Source organism: Dicentrarchus labrax, unplaced genomic scaffold, assembly GCF_905237075.1.
Source record: "Dicentrarchus labrax unplaced genomic scaffold, dlabrax2021, whole genome shotgun sequence".
Taxonomy (NCBI): domain Eukaryota; kingdom Metazoa; phylum Chordata; class Actinopteri; family Moronidae; genus Dicentrarchus; species Dicentrarchus labrax.
The window spans coordinates 14,299,271-14,321,283 of record NW_026136716.1 but is presented as its reverse complement, the minus strand read 5'-3'; the positions used below and the strand labels follow the sequence as shown (position 1 = coordinate 14,321,283).

The window sequence follows — 22,013 nt, the reverse complement described above, 5'->3', positions numbered from 1 at the left end:
CTGTTCGATTGTTTGGCTCTCCTGAAAGAGACATAAGCTCCCCAGAAAGCCTCTTTTGAGAAATTCAGGCGGACTTCTAAAATCGCAGTTCCCAACTTTGGAAATCTTTCACACTTAAATATACACAGTAGGCCTCAGGATTTTGTTCATTTCTTTAGTTATTGCCCGAGCAGCAACCACTGCAAAGCACTATTGAAATTCAAGGAGTTATTATTTTACTGCCAAATGAATCACACTTTTTCAGCAGCCACGGCACAAAATTCCAAAATTCCATCAATATGTATCAAAATTGGTACACACAAGAAAGAAAAAAGGTCTCTTGGAGTGCATTCTAAAGACCTTCACGTTTAAAAGTTGTACTATTTATGACTTCGTTCAGTCTCAACCAAACTTCACGTTTGATAATAAAAGTTCCACCCTGAACACATCTACATCTAGTTCTACATAGTCATACACCACCTGCTGGAGAGAGAAAGTAAGCCTTGTGTAACAACCATCATCTGATTTATGGGAAATGTACGCAGTGTGGTACATGATGTGTGACGCGACTGCAGCATGAACCAGTGCAGTTATTATGTTCATTATTTGGATCATATCAGTTGTTCTCTACTTCTTTTAGTTAGGGTTAGTTGTACTGTTATACATTCAATATAATATGAAAAATCAAGAAAATATGTCACTGAGTCAGGGGTCAACAGTTGACTGAGTGAAAAAAGGGATCCCTTAAGTAAAAAGGTTGGGTTGGATTTTGTTGTATTTAGAGTAGCTGTTGGAAAAGTTATCTTGTTGTGGGCATGTTCATAATTGTTAATAAGTGTCTGGTCTGTTTAACAAAGTAAAGCAAACTTTTGTCTGTCCAGAAGAAAAGGAAGCTAAAGTTTTACAGTTCATATGGTTCAATATTTTAGAAAATAATCTGTCCTGCAGTGACTTCAATCATAATGTGGGACATTGTTTCACTATGTTCTTCTGAGAAACTCACGCCAACACTGTTTGCTGCAGCTCCCAATCACCCACACCACAGCCTCCTCTTAATTAATTTATTCTCCTAGTAGACACCGCAGCTCTGGTTCCTTCAAAAACAGATCCTGTTCCCACCAAATCGAACTGTATAAACATTTGCTTTGTCTTTACTGTGTGTGTTTCTTCCAGGTCGAGTGGGAGCTCGGCTACCTCGAAACCAACAGAGGCTGCTCGCCATAGAGGTGGACGAAGTGGAAAGCATGAGTGAGTCAATTTTTCCATTTCAAGTCTAAACAAGATGACAATATCTGATGTCGATATGGAACTTTCCATAAGCATTTACAAAAGCTTTTCTCAGTCTTTTTCATTTATTTTCTTTTTAATAACTTTTTGTGTACTTTAGAATTATGCTGTTGCCCCGGGTATGTCCAGGTTGGGTATGAGATGCATGCATATAGCTAAAGGAAATACAGAATCCTGAGTTTAGATATCCCTGATTCACCATTGTATTCCTCTCTGACTGTCCTTGAAAATGTGCCATCCAATTCCTTTTTTACCAGCTTGGGAGGCAGGATCAGAGCTTAATCCCAGGGTCAGGGTGTATCTACTGTGAGATTTCAGTCCATTTTGATGACAGATTCTAAGCTTGTCCCCTTGCTCTCGACAAAAAAGCTCCCTAAAGCCCCCTGAGAGCTACCTGGATTTTGGACATAGGTCTATTTCAGCTCTGAAGCCATCTGACCCATGATAAGCCTCAATAGGATTTTATGGAAAAGATGAATATAGTAAGGGTCTAAGTGAAGTTAATATGCAAGGCAAAGCAAATTAAGTTAACATGAAGCTTTACTTGTACCTGACACGTTCCATTGCCTGTTTTTGGTTATAAAAGCTGATTCACAGGGACATGAGGTTTGATAAATTGGCTATTTATTTGCAAAAATGATACGATCAAGCATCAGGCTGAGACGACATTCCATTTTGCGAATCTGGCTGTTTGTCAGGGCAGACTGAAAGGACTCAGGAGTGCTTGAAGACTTGAACCAGATAGCCAGTTTTGCATTGTGATTGGGCCTGCTGATGCTTTGCCCCAGCGCTAACCGATGTGGCCACTTTAAACACTTTTTTATTTGTGTTGAGACAGCAGTAATCCGGTCCCCGTTCTGTGTAAGCCAAAGTGAAACCTGTCGGGAGAACATGTGGATTACGCCTGACAGTGTAGGGAGAGTTGGTCACAGGCTGGAAGTGGTCAAGGTTGTTCAAGGGCTTTTTGCTAAAATTGTAAACCATAAGTCATAGAAATCAAGTATCAGATGTCAGGTAACGCAGTTAGTGCTGACCTTACAACTGAGCATGCCAAGACCCATAGACATAGACGTGCCCAATGGATTCACTTCTCCCGCAATCTAATGAAGAGAATTTCTGTTTCTGCTTCAAGTATTTTGCCTGCTGAGCTGCAGCACTGGCTGTTGGAGTGGAGTAACAATAACAATATGTTCCCTCTCCCCCAACAGACCTATAATCACTCTCCCCCTCTTGTTGCTCAGGGCATTATCTGCTATTGTGTTTTTCATGTTTGAGTTCCGTCCCCCTTTTGCATGCTTGGTATTTACTTTGCCTACAGTAGGCTGCGACTGAACGCCAAACTCTGTCCAGGCACTGTACAGTTTGGTAAGGGAGAAAGTGATTTACAATTCATATTGGAATGCATGAAGCTAAACTTTGCCTAACACAGAGGGTAGGGATAGTGTTCTATTGTATTTTATCAAAACTAAATCAACTTCTGAATCCGCTTATCGAATCCAAAATCTCTCTAATCCCTTATCGAATCTTTTTAGGTAATTTGTTTGGTGCGAAATGAAGACACCTTAGTTAAAAGCTATGTTTTTATTTCACTCAATACACCTTAACCACAGAGATTCTACTCAGCTGAAAGGATTTACGGCTTTCATCGGATATTCTGTAACATTCATTAACCCTGTCCTAGCTCAATTTTCCTTTTGCTGCAAGGGAAACTGCATTTTTTCCCCTTCAGTGGCAGCCTGTACTACAGCTGCAGAAGTCATTGATGCTAAAGTAGAACCAGCACAGTGGAAATATGAATCTACTTTCAGAAAATATTATCTAAATAAATCGCAGACTTTATCGAATATTGAGTAATACCAACCATATTGGTTGACTTTTTTATTGTATTTGCACTTCATAACATTTAAGTTAAGTTGGTTCACCATGTTCAGTGGCTGAGTTAGTACGTGTAAAGTCACCAGTTGTGACTGGCAAAAGAGAATATCTAAGAGAGACTGTGAATGAAAGATTCGATAAGAGATTCAATGGCCATGGAACTTAACAAATCCTGGTATTTTATCAACGTGGAACGAGATCCAAAATGAATCCAGTTATTAGAACCAATCCCTATAGTTGGCATACAATTGAACCTTCCTGAGTCCCTTCCCTTTTTGCACTGTGCTCCAATAACAGTTGAACAAAACTCTGTCAGAACTTGTCGTCTGGGCTCGTCTATGTTGAACAGACAACAAAATTTTGAAGACGGTAAAAGCGACATATATGTAGTCACTTATTAAGTTATGTTAGCAAAACGCTACCCAATGAGCTAGTTAGTTAGGTCATGTTTTTCTCTGTAGCAAAACACTAGCTAATTTATATTAATCATTACCTAGCTAGTTACATCTGAAAGCTTATGTTAGGGTAATGCTAGTTAGCTAACATTTTGCTAATAACATTAATAAATATATGTCACATTATCTTTTAAACAGCTTCCCAAACATATTTATGAGCCTAGCACATTGCACATCTAAGCACGGGAAAGAAGAAAGTTGACCGAGGTTTTGACCGAGGATTGCTCAACTGTCATTGGAGCATAGAACGAAAAGGGGCAGGACTTAAGAATGGTCAGTTGAGTCAAGTAGCTGTAGCTTTTACAACACTCCACTGCAGTGCCTGAACTGTGGTTAATTGTTTTTTTTAATTAATTTTAGCACATATTAAACATGAGCTACTAATTTGTATTTATTCTCACATGGATGGTAATTTACACTAGCTGCTGGTTCTCTGTCTGAAGTGGCCATATTTAATCAATCAAATGCTAAAAGTTTATATAATTTCTCTGGTCTTCCTTCAGGCTCAGAATTATTTTGGGAAAAGTTGACACCCTTGTTTGCTCCTCCCATCTTTCCCCACAACCCCTCTAAACCTGCATTTTATAGGATTGTTTTCTGTCCTAAGCACCGAAAGGAGTAACCTATCGAGCTTTTGCTGGAGGATGTTATAAATGAAAATTTACATTAAGTTCCATCGGCTTTGTTAACAGGGCCTGGTGATATGTGTTCCCAAAACACATCAGATCGTCCAGAGAAAGAAATTAAAGAAAATATATGTTTCGAAAGACCTCTTTGTATTCACAGTTTGTCCTGTAATTTACTAAATATAACATAGAGTACTGCAATAAATAGCTGAAATTACTGTATTTGCTTTCCATGCTAATGTCATGCTTTACTTTGGTCAGGGAAGTATTAAATGTTGACAGTATTCATTGCTTAAATGTAATTGCACCAAAAAATATTCCTAGCAGTGTACACAGATTGGTCCTGATTGTGTGTAACATTTTTGTTGTGTGTTTAGAATACACTTATTACCAATATTATTTACTGCCACTATATTCTTATAATGTCACCACATAAGTATTGGTTAAGGAACACACATCACTTGTTCAGTTACAAAGAGAGATAAAGGAATCTCTAAATTTTACATTTACAAGATCCTGCAACGAAGGCATTGTAAGTTACTCTTTCTGGGCACCGCAGGTTCATGCAGCACAGATGTTAAGGAAAATCGGAACTTGGACAACCTCTTCTCCAAAGAGGGGGTTGCAGCTGAGGCTGCTCAACTCCCCAATGGGAGTGCTGGGGGTGGGCGGAAACGTCCCTTAGAGGAGGGCAATAATGGGCATACACATTCCAAGTACAGGCCCAAGAAGCGTAAGAAAGTCCCCGGGCCCATTCTGCCTAAGAATGCCCTAATGCAGCTGAATGAGATCAAACCAGGGCTGCAGTACAAACTGCTCTCTCAGACCGGGCCGGTCCATGCGCCCGTCTTTGTGATGACTGTGGAGGTCAACGGGCAGCTTTTTGAGGGTTCGGGTCCTACCAAGAAGAAGGCCAAACTGAACGCAGCAGAGAAGGCCCTGCGATCCTTCGTCCAGTTCCCCAATGCATCTGAAGCCCACATGGCCATGGGCCGGACTCTCTCTGTTCACACGGACTTTACCTCGGACCAGGCTGACTTTCCAGACATGCTCTTTAATGCCTTTGAGACATCCACTCCTGTAGATGACCCGTTTTACCTCGCACCCAACAGTAATGGTTCCTTCAGCTCATTGGGAATAGAGTACCCATTGCTACCCTCCCCTGTTCCAAACCTGGTCCAGGCCCCCTTACCTCCAGCCCCCTCCACCTTCACCTCCCCTACAAGCGGCAAGAATCCAGTAATGATCCTCAACGAGTTGCGACCGGGCCTCAAGTATGACTTTGTGTCAGAGAGCGGTGAGAGCCATGCCAAGAACTTTGTCATGTCAGTGACAGTAGATGCTCAGAATTTCCAGGGTTCTGGGCGGAACAAGAAGCTGGCCAAGGCCCGGGCTGCCCAGGCTGCTCTGTTCGCTCTGTTTAACATGCAGCTGGATCAGGCTCCATCAAGACAGCCTATACCCAGAGAAGGGCTGCAGCTTCACCTGCCTCAGGTAAGCATGGACTAAAGTAAATGACTATTGAGCCCCCAATATTTTGTTGCTTCCTTTACCATTTTCACCTTGCCTTGTTAAAAGATATGATCATAGAACAAAAAGTATACAGAGTTAATGAATGCACTGCAGGGGCTTTACTTGATGAATGGCACCAGGAACTTTGTTCCATTTATTTTCAATTGTTCTGTGCTGCTCTCAATTATTCTCTCTGCTATGCATCCCCTGGGTGCTATAAGTTAAAAATATACAATGCACAGCCCATTATGTAAGTGTCATGGAAGTAAGCAATTTCTAACAGTTGAGTAACTTTACAATACTGTTTCCTGCGGCATAATATGAGTAGTAAATAGGGATTGTTTTCAACGTGGCTTTTATAGGGCCTGATGCCTTGCACATAAATCTCATGTGCTAACTATGTAAATTGACCAGATGTTTGGTCATTAACCAGACAGGTGAATAACAAAGAAAAAGTCAGCATCACTACACAGTTAGTAGAGATTATTACTACTACAAAAAACATGGACAATATTGCTTGTTTTTCTGTTAAAAGAGGGAAAGAGGTCATTTGGATGTCTGGAGTATTCACTTTACCAAACAATACGATTCACAGAGGTAGAGATTAGACTTGAAGCATGTTTCCATCCAATTGTTGCATAAATTGTAGGTTTACAGAGGAAAATTCTCATTGTTGTCTGATTACATGAGCTAGAGAGTGTAACAAGAACGTAAATTATGGTCTTTCATTGCTGCATCCTAATTAATATATCATTAATATTTTCTCATGATTTCCTCTGTCCATACACACATTGAGGTCTTTCTGTCACACTCTTTTTGGTGGACTGGAGTCATGTAATGATGTGCAGCAATAATACATAATAGTTGTATCCACTCTACAGAAAGTAAAAGAAGAATAAGTGGACACATGTCCTATATCATCACTGTTTGTTCAAAAATGCACTTTTTATTAGCTTTTATTGTATCTGTCCTGGCAATTTATCTCCAGTTTTGGGGAGGGGGTGGAGTCTGTGCCAGCATGCTTTTGGGAAGAGGCAGGGTTCTGCATGCACAGGTCGCTCATACAGCTAACAGTTGAAGACACATACAATCACGTTCACATCTACGAGCAGCAGAAAAATTGACCTATATAAGGCTGGGTATAAAACCCCTATACTTTTTGGTACCGACTGTCATGGAACAGGTAGTGCTGGTAATGATTTGTTGTTCGGTCGAGGGGATTTAATTATCACTAAGCATTACCACTAACACATATGGCTATACTAGCTACTAACAGGCCACAACATATACTGACTGCCTGCAGCTGCCAACAACACTTACCTGAACTCAACTTACCTTCCACTGTTCTTCTCGCAGCATTGCTCACTTGACTGGGCAGGTGAAGCCAAGCTCAGTGCCCTCTTCTAGGGTCACCAACCATGCACTGGTCTCTGCATCGGTTTCAGTTAGTTAAGGTTAGCAAACAGGTGCAGACAGAAACTAAACCAAAATACTTCAGGGAAGAGGGTTATCGTTCATCGTCCATCACCAAAGGTCCCCACAAGAGTTCTTTGCCATAATTCAATTCAATTCAATTTTATTTGTATAGCGCCAATTCATAACAGAAGTTATCTCAGGACACTTTTCAAATAGAGCAGGTCTAGACCGAACTCTTTATAACATTATTTACAGAGACCCAACAGTACCACCATGAGCAAGCACTTGGCGACAAGGGCAAGGAAAAACTGCCTGTTAAAAGGCAGAAACCTAGGACAGATCCTCCGGCTCTAGGTGGGTGGTCGTCTGTCTCGACCAGTTGGGGTGAGAGAGAGAGAGAGAGAGAGAGAGAGAGAGAGAGAGAGAGAGAGACAGACAGACAGACAGACAGACAGACAGGTGCACAGCAACAACAGTGTTGGCAATGGCAATCTAGCAGGACCATGGCAGGAGGCTCCACCAGAATCGATAAGAACCGTTCGATAAGAACCGTTCGATAGGAACCGTTCAGTTGCGTTCAGGTACATTCAGTAGTGTTCAGGTGCATTCAGGTACATTCAGGTACATTCAGTAGTGTTCAGGTGCATTCAGGTACATTCAGGTACGTTAAGTAGTGTTCAGGTGCATTGAGGTGCGTTCCGGTGCGTTCAGGTACATTCAGTAGTGTTCAGCTACATTCAGTAGTGTTCAGGTGCGTTCAGTTGCGTTCAGGTACATTCAGTAGTGTTCAGGTGCATTCAGGTGCATTCAGTCGTGTCCAGGTGCATTCAGTCGTGTCCAGGTGCATTCAGTAGTGTTCAGGTGCATTCATTCTGTCTGCACCTGTTTGCTAACCTTAACTAACTGAAACCGATGCAGGACCAGTGCATGGTTGGTGACCCTAGAAGGGGCACTGGGTTGGCTTCACTGCCCAGTCAAGTGGCATGCTGCGGAAGAACAGTGGAAGGTGTTGAGTTCAGGTAAGTGTTGTTGGCAGCTGGGCGTGTATATGTTGTGGCCTGTTAGTAGCTAGTATAGCCATATGTGTTAGTGGTAATGCTTAGTGATAATTAAATCCCTCGCCGAACAACAAATATTCCGCACACCTGTTCTGCGTGGCCAAAGTATGGGGTTTTATACCCGCCTTATATAGGTATTTTTTGCTGCTCGTAGATGTGAACGATTGTTGTGTTTCACTGTTGCTGTTGGGCCGCAACCCTTCGCTCCATTCAGTTGCGTTCAGGTACATTCAGTAGTGTTCAGGCGCATTCAGGTGCGTTCAGGTACATTCAGTAGTGTTCAGGTGCATTGAGGTGCGTTCAGGTGCATTGAGGTGCATTCAGTAGTGTTCAGGTGCAATTAGGTGCATTCAGGTACATTCAGGTACGTTAATTCAATTCAATTCAATTAAATTTTATTTGTATAGTGCCAATTCATAACAGAAGTTATCTCAGCCATATCTGCCATAAGCAGTCACCCTCATGCATTTCTGCCTCTACTCCCCACTTTTTGCGTCTGGCTCATAATAGATAAGATGCACCCTCTTGATGTCAATCAAAAGGACAAATAACAACCTTGACTATGACACTGAATAAAATATGTCTGTAGCATCAAGTGAAAGTAAAAGCAAAGCTGGTGTAGAATATCTTTAAAAGGAAAAAATTCATTTGTTTGTATATCAGCAAATCACTGCGTATTACATCTTGACAGTGAATAAAAGATACTAGGAATTGCTGATGTTACTGACATTGGCCTGCATGTAGTACTGCTTTGCTAGGATTTATAACTCTTCTTCTATGTGATCTTTCCTTGCTCTCTTCGCCCTTTTGGAACCAGGCTGACATTAATGTAATAGTACTAAAGTTAATACTGATGCCTGTATATAACCTACATAAACAAACAAAACCATCAGTGAGAAGATATGTCTATATAGTTATTCCTAATTACAGCCACCAAATTGGATTTGGTCAGATTACCTTGACATCACTATTGCTTTTGTGCACAGGGGAAAGTTCCTTGTAGGTCCTAGGAGTCAAAAAATGTGTAACAAAGATGTTAGCTTTAGAAGCTTTTAGCCTCATTATACTGAAACATTTTACAATACTTAGTCCTAGTCTTACAAGAGACAAGGGACATATAAAGAGAGAGGCTTGAAATTTGTCACATAAAGAATTATTTTTAACAAAGCCACAGTCTGAGAGGGGCAGTGGCCTGTTTGATCGCGTGCTACAAACATTTCCTTGTCAGATCTCTGTTGTCTAACGAAAGACATCGTCTACAAATGTCACCACTCACCGATTGAAGATGGAGACGGCTTCAGGAAAGACACAAGTTCAATACACTGGCAATCTATTTACACATAAACTAATCCCTGCCTGTAATCCCTGCACACCGATAACAAAGCTGCTATCTTAATTACCATCACCCTCTGAGTGCTATTCAAACACTGCTGTTCATTATACCAGCCTTTCCCAGTCACTCTGCTTTACTCAAAGAGCAGTCAGTGAAGCAGAGGATTTGACTGTTTTAAGCTGCTAAGATCCCTGCCTGTCATTCACACCGGTGCAGCATACCTAATTGAAATATTCAGTAATAGTTTAGTGCAGATAAGAAGAGCTTTCACTTGCTTTTATCATGCTTTGGCATTGTTGTCTTCAGCTATTTGTTAATTCAAATGACATAATCTGGTTTCTTTAATTCAAAGAGTTCTAACTTATTTTATGTCATTCTTCCATTCTGCCTCATCTATAATAATTCTTTGGTTGCCACCTCAGGTCCTGGCAGATGCCGTCTCCCGCCTGGTCGTTGACAAGTTCAGCGAACTGACGGACAACTTCACGTCTCCCCATGCTCGACGGAAAGTGTTGGCGGGTGTCGTCATGACAACAGGTAATTTTTTGTTTGTCAGTCAAATGGTTGCCAGCTGAAAATCATTCAACCCTTCTCCCAAGAAGATTTTAGAAGCTCTTAGTATGTCAGCGTTTGAGGCTGCAGCACCAGATATCAAGGGGATTGGATACTGGGACACTGCAGCTGAGCATTTACATAGAGTCAAGTGATTAAAGAGATGTTTACTATGCCTGTTCTGCACAAACCGTGTCTTAAGTCTCAGCAGGGACCTGATACGGTTCTATTCTCTTATTCTTGAGCTGTGATTGTGATGCATATGTGTTTTTATGTAAAATATTACACCTAACCTGATTCTGACCCCAACTTTTCTTTCACATATGTAAGGAGAGTATAAAAACGCTCTGTCAGTCTCTCTTTAAGTTTAAACCTCAGTGTTTAGAGTCAAAGACACAGTTAAAACCTGACTGCGCCAGATTGTTTGTTACACAGGACCATCTGGGAATTCGTTGTTGGAAACTGTTTGGAAAATACTCTGTAGGTGATTGGGTGAACCATCTGTCTTATCATCTTCTATCATGGGAGAACTTCAATGATGTATGATGTCACCAAATCAATGTCCCTCTTATGTCTTTATACTTTCTTACATAGGTACTGATGTGAAGGAGGCTGAGGTCATCTGTGTGTCCACGGGGACAAAGTGCATCAATGGTGAATACATGAGCGATAGAGGTTTGGCACTCAACGACTGCCATGCTGAGATTGTGGCTCGCCGGTCGCTCATCAGGTACCTGTACTCGCAGCTGGAGCATTTTCTCAGGTGAGCCGCAACACAGCAGAGAGCTTGTTAGGCTGTCTTTTCATAGCCCATTTTTGGCTGTTTTGCTTCCAAACCATGTGTTCTTACAGACCAGTGGAAAGAAAGCGCCCAAAATACACAAATGGTTATTTGACTGCACTTCATCTGTCTGCAGTTGTAGATTTCACCAAAAGTTAGCATCATATAAGGCCTCATTTTCTTATTTAAATATAACATTTCTGAACATTTTTAAAAATAATTGGCTTAATATGAGTAATAAACTGCAGATGTTTCATAGTGATATCCATTTAAATTAATTTTTTTTACCCTATTCACCTGTCATGAATTTTACAATACATATCTTTAAAAGCCTTTATCCCAAAATACGTTTTTTTCTGAGCCCGAACTCCCCCCTTTAGTAGCAGTTTTTACTGAGGCCTTTTTCTGATACATGGAGTGATAAAAGGAGATTTTCCCTTTGACTCTAATATGTCAATAAAATGAACCTAGCTTTTTCTAGTGTTCATATTTCTGCTCTAGAAATGGTTGAAATATATATAACGAGAGAGCTCAGAATTAAATCTGTTAGTTAGATAAAGTCTTAACATGATTTTCTTCTGCATGTCAAACCTTGGCCAAAACTGTGTGAGTCATTCTGATACAGATGAAATGCCACCTGCCAGCCAATCAGAAACTTTCCGTATGGTATAACATCACTCAATTTCACACTTGTGTCTCCAGTAACCATGAAGAGGAGCAACACAAGTCCATCTTCACCAGGTGTGAAAACAGACAAGGCTTCAGACTGAAGGAAAATGTCCAGTTCCACCTGTACATCAGCACTTCCCCCTGTGGAGACGCCCGCATCTTCTCTCCCCATGAAGCTGGAGTGGAGGGTGAGAGGAATATAACAAAGGCTGTGCATGATTAGATAGAAGTTATCCTGACTGTAAGATCCTCAAAGTTGTCTGTCCTTTGCTCATCTTCCTGTCTCAGATCAGGGAGATAGACACCCAAACAGAAAAGCCCGTGGGCAGCTCCGCACTAAAATTGAGTCCGGTGAAGGAACCATCCCAGTACGCTCCAGTAACACCATTCAGACGTGGGACGGGGTTCTTCAGGGCGAGAGGCTGCTCACCATGTCCTGCAGTGACAAGATTGCTCGGTTTGTGTTGTTTCACTTCCTGTCCTAGTTTCGTATTTTACATTAGTTTTTACTTTTGTTTTGTTTTCGATTCAGTTTAGTTCTTATTGTTTCATTTTAGTTTAGTTTTTATTAGTTTCAGTATTAGTTGTAGTTTTTCCAATGACTTACATCTGTGTTTCTCAAACGTTTTACACTGCGTATCCATCATCGACATATATAAAGGTGGACGACATGACAGCTCTCCTAAATTGAAGCCAAAAAATAACTGTAGCAACACTAGGTTAACACACAAAAAAGCGATGGGTCCATTAGTCCAACAGAAAAATAGTTCATAAAGTCCATTAGGTTGAATAAATAGGGTTTTATTTAAAAGGGATAGGGCAGTCACTCTTTAATACCAAATGGTGTATTTTTACATATGTACACCCTGTGCCACTTTTTAAAATATCTTTGGAAAGGAAAAAATACACAATATGAGTGTACATACAGTGTGAGTAAATGAATCAACATTTCCTATAAGCTAACCATAGCATATACTGTAGTTTTCCCTTTCAAAATATTAAACACAGCCCTGCAGACCCACTTGAAGTGTTGAAGGGTGTTATTGAGCCGACCAGCAGGATTCCTGATGATTATGTGCATGTGTAAAGAGGGTGAATTATCTCGGTGTCATGCTGCAATCACTCCATTTCTGTCTGTCAGCTGCAGCTCTCGGGTGTCATTAGGCCACTGGAGCTATGATTGGGATTCTTGATGAATCTCCAGGAGGCCGGGACTCCTCTGAGCTGGAATCAGATTTGTATTTTCAGGAGAATTAGTTGGAACAACAATGTGGATTTTTGCAGATTTGTGTGATTGCTCAGGCTCCCTCAGGTTAAACCTCCTGTGTTTCCATAGTTTACAAAAAGAGGACCCTAATCCATACATTTGCTGATGAATTTGACGAGAATGTTTTTCGAACAAATGGTTTGTTCTGTGCCGCTTCAGGTGGAACGTGGTTGGATTCCAGGGCTCTCTGATGAGCTACTTCACTGAGCCCATCTACTTCTCCAGCATCATTCTGGGCAGCCTGTACCACGCCGACCACCTCTCCAGAGCCATGTACCAGAGGATTACTGAGATCGAGGACCTGCCGCAGTCCTTCAGCTTGAACAAACCGCTGCTCAGCGGTGAGAAACAGACTGCACTTTTACAAATGACTGATTTCCACCTGTCTCCTGTTTTTGTTTTTTTTCTCACACTGACAGTACAGATGTGACATTTTCAAGTGGGCATCTGTAGGGCTTCCAGAAGTGTGAAAAGCATGGTTCTCACTGGACCTGGATTTTATGGTATATGAGGGAAGTTTGAGTTTACAGACAGAGATTGTTGTGAAAGTTCTGTGGAAAAGTCAGGAAATTCACAATCTTTTCCTTTTATTCTCAGTTCATTGCATTATATAAATAACCAAATTAAACCCTTCCTAAGTCCCGCCCCTTTTTGCTCTTTGCTCTAATAACAGTTTCCCTTGGTCAACTTTCTCCTTTCCTGTACTTCTATTAGTCCCTTCAGGAAGTTGCAATGTTGAGATTGCAACAATTAATACAAACTCTTTTTTTGTCCAACTACCGCAACTTTTTGACCAATCATTGTAATTGCCCGCTTTTTAACCTGGTAATTGGACATTTTCTGAAAGCTAAGCTCATGAAGAGTTTGTGTACAAGACTTCACATGTAGTAACAAAGAGGGTACTAGTTCCATTTGGAGGCAGCAAAAGTTGACCGAGGTTCTGACTGAGGCTTGCTCAACTGTTAATTGAACAACATGAATAAACCAGGAGAGTTTGAACTTGTTTTGCCATGTTTTCATGTTCTACAGGGATAAGTAACGCAGAGGCTCGTCAGCCAGGGAAAGCACCCAACTTCAGTGTGAACTGGACGGTGGGAGACCAAGGCCTAGAGGTGATCAACGCCACCACAGGGAAAGATGATCTGGGTCGACCCTCCAGGCTCTGCAAACACGCTCTCTACAGCCGCTGGATGCGTCTGCACTGCAAGGTAACACACTCAATGAATGTGAGTATAAATGATACGTTTTATACTGAGGGTTAGAAATACAGATCCCACAGGTCTGGTTGTATAAAAAAGTAAACTTTTTTTCTTTACTTTGATTTTATACATATGTGTGTCTTATATTTTTAAAACATTACAATATATTTCCTTCCTTAAAGTATCGCAATATACTGAATTGTAACCCCTGTATCATGATGCATATCGCATTGCCAGATTCTTGCAAATTTATCGCTCTAGTTCACATATTCTTCAAAATAAGAAATGGTCATACACCCCTGATTCCTTTAGTATAATACAGTATCATCAGGGTCCCTGCATGCTTCAATTTTCTCTTATTTTGAATTTTAGGAACCTTCATAGCTGAGTGCTACATACTTTTCTTTAAATTTTTATGGGTATATATACTTAGTTTAATTCTCTTTTGTTGTTTGTGCTATTTTACCCTGTTAATGCAAGATTTGCTACCTCCCATCATGCCTCAGAGGTCATAAAAGTTTCAGTATGTTTATTTCGGTTTGTACATCAATTATTTTTAGAATCAATAAGAGTAAGTCCCCATGAATATAAAATTAAGAAAAGAATCAATTAAACTGTTTAAGCAAATTAATGTCACTGTCTGGCCACCATAGAATTTTGAATCAATGGCTAGCAAAAATGTAAGCTCCAGTGCAATAACAATTAGGTAAGCATCTGCTTTTCTTGGCATTAATGATTTCTACGGCAAAGACAATTTCATTGTGTGTCGACCTTCTGTCCATGTCCCTGCAGCTTTCCTCCACCCTGCGGATCAGGGTAGTGAGGCCCAGCATCTACCACGACGCCAAGCAGGCAGCAGTGGAGTACCACAGCTCCAAGCAGACACTCTTCAGAGCCTTCCACAAAGCCGGACTGGGCGCCTGGGTGAAGAAACCTATAGAGCAGGACCAGTTTGCACTCAACACCTGAGTTAGCGCTGGGCTGCCGGTGGTGGGGGTCTTTGACAGAAAACACGTCAGACTGCTCGCTTTTCTTTCTGAACCAGTTTCAGTGGTGGAATAATTTTCCTCTGGATTGTTATGGACTGGACTGGTGTTACTGGGAAGAAAGAGGATGTCAGAACCCATGGATTTAACATTCCTCCTTAATTTTTATAGCCTCATGCTACTCCCTCTCAGCCAGCACTACACATAAAAAAAAGATTATTCATTGGTTATGCAACTTTATACAAAGGACAAATGTAAAAACAGACTTTGGGAATGGAAACTTGTAAACGGCATTGTTAGTTAAAATGGCCCTTGTTTATATAAGAATAGTGATATATTCATTTTGCATGTATGATTATACCAAATTCATACGAAGTCTACAGTAAAAGGTTTGTTATCATGTCAGTATTGTGATCTCAAATTATCAGTGTTGTGATAACTCGAGAATGTCCTCCCACAGATTGTAAAACTCTGTTTTATCTGCTCTGTTGCAGTTCGTTGACTGTAAATTTGAGGCCACAAGGATATTTTAATTTTATTTCAAGCTAAGGATACGCCTCCTCCAATGTCTAAAATTACAAAAATTGTTCTCTATGACATTAGAAGATTCACATTCACAGCTCCTTCCATTTCTTAGGTACTGGGAAGGTCAACACATTTTTGATTCCATGTGATTCTTAAGTATGGTGGACTTGCCTATGCTGTTCTTGTTCCAAATTGTTTCTACACTGTAACTGAGTATCCGTCCAGACTGTAAAATAGCATAGATGGAGTGTCTGTGGCATCACACACAGGTTTCTGAAGAGGTATTTGAAAGGCTGTGCTGCTATCTTGCCAGAAAATCTAAATGTGGTCCAAGGGGAGAAAACCTGGGTAAAAGTGACAACCACCAGGGCTGACTGTGATAGGGTGACACACCTGTCAATAGAAGAAATATGATCTAAAACATTGTTCTGTTTAACTAGAAGTGCCAGCGACTATGCCTTTTTTAATCTACGGTCTTGTCCATACTTTTATTCTCGTTAAACATCAAGTCGACATTCCACATTTAGTCAAGAACGTCCAAACGCCCAGAGATTTCTTGCTTCGTCCATTTTATCCATAACCTGACTTGTTACACAGAGCGGTCTAGGAAAGCGTTGGTTGAAACTGTTTGGAAAAGGGCAGGCACTTTCAAAAAGTACTTGGCAAGTGATTGGATGAACCATCTGTCACGTGCAAACTTCAACCAATAAGATCAACAGCCATTAATGTAGTCAAACTCTTAATAAAGCCAGTCGTGAGAAGAGCGAAAACATCTTTACCATCGAGAAAAGGCTTCAGTGCCGTTCTTTGCTCTCCTGATATAACTGACACTAGCAGAATCTACACTAACCTCTATGGTAGCTGCCAGTGTGGTTTAACCAACAGTGTCTTCTCACCACATCACACCTAGGGCCCACCACCCTAGCTGCCAGTACTTCCTCGAAGGAAGCTGATAGGTCTGGCCACAAACATAGAGCATAGATCAGCATAGATTGAAGATGGATTATCATGTGATTTTGTGATCTTGCAAGTCTCGCTGCTTCCCAAGGTATCCAGAATGTTTTGGGAGTTGACTTGTGTTTGTGGCTATCCCAGCATGCATTTCACATCAACCAGCAGCAATGGTAGAGAATAGCCGCACTCACAGATAAGTTATTGTGACACCAAATTTAGTTTTGAGTAATCAAATATGGGGTTGATTTATTAATATAGTGAACTAAAGGTAACTGAAGGGAAAGTGAAGGTCGGTGTTCCACATATTTAACATTGTACAGAAGCGCCTTTCCATAAATTTTAATTAGGAACATTAGCGCTTTAAGTGAACACTGTCCTAATTTCAATTTGATTCTCAATTTGGAATGGAATATAATATTCATAGGTATGTTTTCATAACTGTCATTAGTCATTATTGTAGAATCGCCTGAAAATAAGAATCGTTGTGTTTTTGTTACCTTAGCGGTTTGATTGGTTGCAATCTTCTTACCACTTGATGCCACTAAATCCTACACACTGGTCCTTTAAGCTCTCAGCTGTGGTGGTTGGTTCAGATTGATGCTTCATGTAGTTTGGTTTGCCTTTCAAAGCAAAGGAATTGCTGTTTATCAGATGTCGCATCTGTCCCCTCATACCCTTTAACCCTTGCAGTTTCCTCTAGGGTGACACCAAACCGATGCAGTTGCAGACAGCTGAGTATGAATAGCCTCGTTCACATGTAACAGAACAAAGGAAACACTCCATTTTAACACACCCTAAAACATCTGTCCTTATAAGAGCCCTGTTGCACTAGATCAGAGTTACAACCCTTATGCAATGATCTCTCCTACACTGATAGTCTGTATGCAGTAACCACAGTAAACCCTGCTAGTGTTGTTGCTGTTCAGTCACTATTGCCGCCAGTAAAAGCTCACCAAAGATGATGTCAACATCTGTCAAACTGTTAAAATGTGTTCTTTTCTGTGTCGTTTTCCACGCATTCAGATGTTTTTATTATAACTGCCTCGACAAACCTTGTATCTCAAACCATTCAAACGTACGTTTGTGAAGATGTGTGAAGTTTTGTGTGTAATGTTCTACTCTTTTAAAACCAAACAAGACAGAGTCACAAATCACCTGTTTCCTCTATAGCAAATGTAAATTTTAACTGTCAAAATAATGTTTTTAATTTTCTAAATTCTTTATTTAGCTGTGAAACCCCCTCTGGATGTAAAACACACACAGGGCATATTAACTTATTTACTTTTAATGTATGGTTGAGTTATTTTCTTTGTATATTTTTAATGTGTATCCTTCTGCTTCTATTTAATGTCTTAACTTTGAGCATGTTTCTGTCTCGGCATAACTGGCTCCAGGCGACAGGCCCTCAGGGTTTTTGGAGGTGCCGGCCAATTAAGTTCCCAGAGGTATGCACTTTTTAAAAAGGGAAAACAAATTTTCCATTGACTTTGAGTTAAGCAAAAGTGAATGGATGAATGGGAAAAGATGCTCTGCTGTATGTCCATCCTCCCTGTCCATATATTGGTGGTTGGTACAGTTCTGATGGGTTCATGCACTGCGTTATTGATTTGCCCCATAAATATAGCAGGACTGTGGGGCCTAATGCATGAGCTCTACCTGTAAAGCATGATAAATATAAAATATGTAGAAACTGAGTCAAGTCACTGAGCTAGAGATTTAATAAAATACTATTACAGTCATTTTGTGTGGTTGTCTTGGCTTTTAAATAAGAATTACAGCTAACTGTGCTTTGAAATGAACAGGAAAGGAATGCTCTTGGATCTTTACCGTATCGAATATTCACCCCCTGTAGGCTTGAAAAGTGGCTCTGAAAGATTTTAAGCTTGACCCTTCAAGGAGGACGGCAGCTGTAGTCCTCTCAGATACCCAGCTGTTAAAATAGATTGAAACGGGGACCCAGAGTCACAGCCAGAAATGTGTCGAAACACATCAAAACGTCAGAGAAACCTTAAATGAATCCCACCCTTTGCTTTGAGCATTGGAGCTTCTTATTGACCATGGAAGTAGTTGTTTGGTTAAAAAAAAAAAAAAAAAAGAATTCTTGACTCAAGGACCACTTACTAAGTTGTATCAGAAGCTTTTGATCATATCTCACAGTCAGAGTTAACATCTCACCAAGGTCAACTGAGGCATCTCCATGACAACTACTCAAACTCAATCCATTGATGAAGACCATTAACACTGTATCTCACTATCACCTCCTTGAAGCTGCAACCAAAGTAACTTATTTACTGGCAAGATTTTACCATAAATCGATGAAAATGGTAAATGGACTGTACTTACATAGCGACATGGAAAAGTGTGGCAAACATTCCCTGTCTACTGTGTTTGTACTAGGGTTTACACAGGATTCCAAGGAATGGCCATCCAAACCATTTCTCGTTTCCCAAGAAATAAAATAACAGGAAATATTTTGTTTTTTTTAAACATAGAACGTATTGGAATATATTTACTTTATTTATACGAAGAATGGTCGAATATCACTTTCTTGAGGCTGTTCTGTAAACACAGTAAAATTCATTTGCCCCTCCTTTTGAAATACAGTCCTTTTGAAAGCGCCTCACAAATTTATTTTTCCTTTGCATTCAAGTTGACTGATAGTGATTCTACAGAAATGAACAGATTTTTGTCTGAAACTTAGATATAACTTCGACTCTTTACTACTGACCTCATTACCATGAAATGTTCTGTGGATATACGTGCTCTCCAGAGGAGGATTCCTAATGGTTTTGGTGACCTTCTGGCTTCCACTGGCAGGAGCAATCTTTCTATATGTGCACAAGGAATTTCAAAATCTGATTGCACTAAATTTACTGAGGACCCTGGAATAGCATGGGTGTGAATTTTGGACATGTTGTAAACTTTGCTTTAGCAAAAATTCTGAGGTCATGAGTTTGTGTATATCTAGGGATTTGTGTTTTTACTTCATGGTCCCTGGACAAATAAAATTAATTAAACTGAAATTGAAATTGGTCTCAGGCGAACCCCCACCCACATAGGGCATTTTTGGTCACCAACCAAACTCTGTCAAATTTTGTATTTTGTGTATATAAAATGAATTTTTATGTAATATGTATGTAATATATTATATATTCTTTTACTTGGTCAATTATATTTCCAATTTGACCAATATTGCATGGAGAAGCTTTAGCGCTGCTTCGTTTGTAAACCTTTTATGACGGTTAAGGTGTAATGTCAAAATGATGCTGTTGAGTAAAATCTAGTGAATGCTGCATTGCTTTTGTTGTTGTTGACATAACTCCAGGCTGCTGCTGTTTATCTGCCACTATCTAAAGCTGTCCTGACCGCCATCTCCACATGGGCTTTTAGAGGCCTATTACTTTGTGTCATATCAGCCAGCGGCACCTGTGCAACATGAGAGAGCCAGATAATCTCACTGTGGATTACCTGTCCTCTCTGCATCACCAGGGGGACAGCCAGTCTCCCTGCACAAAAAAAAAAAAAAAGACAGACCTTTTTATATTGACAGTTTTATTTTTCTGCGGGAACCTCTGGCTCCATTCCCCTTTCGTGGTCCACGTACAAGAGCAAAGTTAAGCAGTTGATTTCCGGGCCGTGGGATTTGAGCTGATAGAGTGTGGCTGAAAATGAGAGAAAAGAGAAGTCAAACAGCTTCAAGGTGAAGTGGGATTAGTGAAAACAGCTCTTCATATACTCCACCTTCCCCAATTTATCTGCAAATTATGTTCCCGGGCTAAGTCTCTGACAGGGGCAGCGTAAAACGGACCTCGAAAAATTTTAAGTCTTCCCCTCAACTTCTCTTGGAATACTTGGATAGTCATTTCTTAGCAATTTTGTACTTTATATCAAGGCCTGTGTCACTTCTGTCTCTGATGCTCTGAGGTGGTGGTTCCAGTTTCTTTTTGTGTGTGATGTTTGATCTTCACTATGCAGAATGATGTATGTGTGGAGTCTGACACTAGAAGGATGTTTTCACATTTATCTGCTGAAAGTTATGTGTGATCGTTTTAAATCAGAATTTTTAAGGGGTGGGGCCCACTAGCATGATTTGTGACATCACAAATATTTATAAGAAGTCAATTCTGGTCCAGTATGCAACTTCTACAAGTGTGATGCAGAAACTTGAAGCTATCAGTGCATATACACCGAGAAGTAGGCCAGTGGTTTTCAAACTGGTGTCTGGGGACCAGCAGGGGTCCTCGATAGAGTTTTAGGGTGTCTGCAGCAAAAGGAAGAATAGAATGTTTTAACTTATATCACATTTTTTGAAAGTTGGAACTGTAAGGGACGAAATAGGATAGGCCAATTTTATTATTTTAATAATAATAATATTTAAAATGACTTGCTTAAGAGAAAATCTCTCATACTGGGGGTCTAATGTGCATCTATTGCGGGGGTCCTTGACATGAAAAGGTTTGGGAAACCCTGAGACTTCTTGTGTCCAGCAGGAAAACTTTAGAATTTAACAAAGATTTTTATTTTTTTTAAGGATTTTAACGCATAAATTATACTTTTTGAGTAAAAAAACATACCAGACTATGAAAAACATGCCTCATAAATACATTGTTTCATTTTCAAAAAGGATTAATCCACATTTGGTGCTCTAGTGAGTATTTGGGGCAACAGGATAGTGACATGTGGGAATGAGTCAAAATAAACTACAGTGTGTGTTCATGGTAATAAAGAGAGCAACAGTGCAACAGTGGAGCTCAATGGTGATTTTAGTAGTTTTAAGACAACAGTGGAGCTCTATGGCACAGAGGAAGATGATATATCAGACTTTGATACACACACAGTCAGTCCCTCCAGGATTTTGCAGGATTTATTGGAATTGCTGTGGCATAAAATGTCAGATTTCACGGCAGCTTTTTCTAAAAAACTGTGATCATGTTGCAGTGTTTTTATCGAAGGCAACTTGTTCCAGTGAGAATAACACTGTTGGAGGTCCCTGTGAGACACTGTCGTCACACATGTCTGCATGCTCTGCATCTTCAACACTAGAAATGAGGAAGTGAGTTTGGTGACATATGAAACTACAGTGATTGGTCAGTTTTGCAGAAAAGTTGCAGTGTTTGGTGTTTACAGGGTCATGCAGAATTCACAGGGATTGGTTGAATTTGTTTTCATTGCGATTACAACGTCATAACTTCTTGGACCGCACAATACTTGTTAGCAGGATACATTTATTGTTGGTTTGGCTCTGCACATGCGATTTGTGAATGTTTAAAAAATACAGAATGTCACCAGACAAACATTATTCGTTGCCATTAAATAGGACAATAGTGCCTGCAGTTTTGTTCTGAGAACTGGACTTCATTCATGTGAGATAAATGTTTGTTCCTCTTTGTAAATAGAATATTGCAGCTGAAGAGGCAGATTTGGAGCAGAGCCCGAGTGTCCCGTCCCACTCCATCAAACTCTCTGGCTCAGTGGCTGAAGTTGTCCATCCATTAGGACATCTCCTCATTTGTCGCGGCTCGTTTCCCCGGCAATCAAA

General features: G+C 40.4%; 1 protein-coding gene across 2 annotated transcripts in view; it reads left to right on the top strand.

Moving 5' to 3' along the window:
* Positions 1 to 18,213, top strand: part of LOC127378434 (double-stranded RNA-specific editase 1-like) — a 36,647-nt gene extending 18,434 nt beyond the window's left edge. Inside the window, exons 2-10 of one of the 2 annotated variants that reach the window (XM_051427255.1) lie at positions 1,153 to 1,227; positions 4,782 to 5,716; positions 9,964 to 10,078; positions 10,688 to 10,856; positions 11,577 to 11,731; positions 11,832 to 12,000; positions 12,970 to 13,151; positions 13,840 to 14,036; positions 14,802 to 18,213. In XM_051427255.1, the coding sequence (XP_051283215.1) occupies positions 1,153 to 1,227; positions 4,782 to 5,716; positions 9,964 to 10,078; positions 10,688 to 10,856; positions 11,577 to 11,731; positions 11,832 to 12,000; positions 12,970 to 13,151; positions 13,840 to 14,036; positions 14,802 to 14,978 (2,174 nt within the window). In that variant the 3' untranslated portion in view covers positions 14,979 to 18,213. The remainder of the gene's footprint in view (positions 1 to 1,152; positions 1,228 to 4,781; positions 5,717 to 9,963; positions 10,079 to 10,687; positions 10,857 to 11,576; positions 11,732 to 11,831; positions 12,001 to 12,969; positions 13,152 to 13,839; positions 14,037 to 14,801) is intronic. The other variant, XM_051427256.1, reaches the window with a different exon arrangement.
* Positions 18,214 to 22,013: the final 3,800 nt, after the last annotated feature.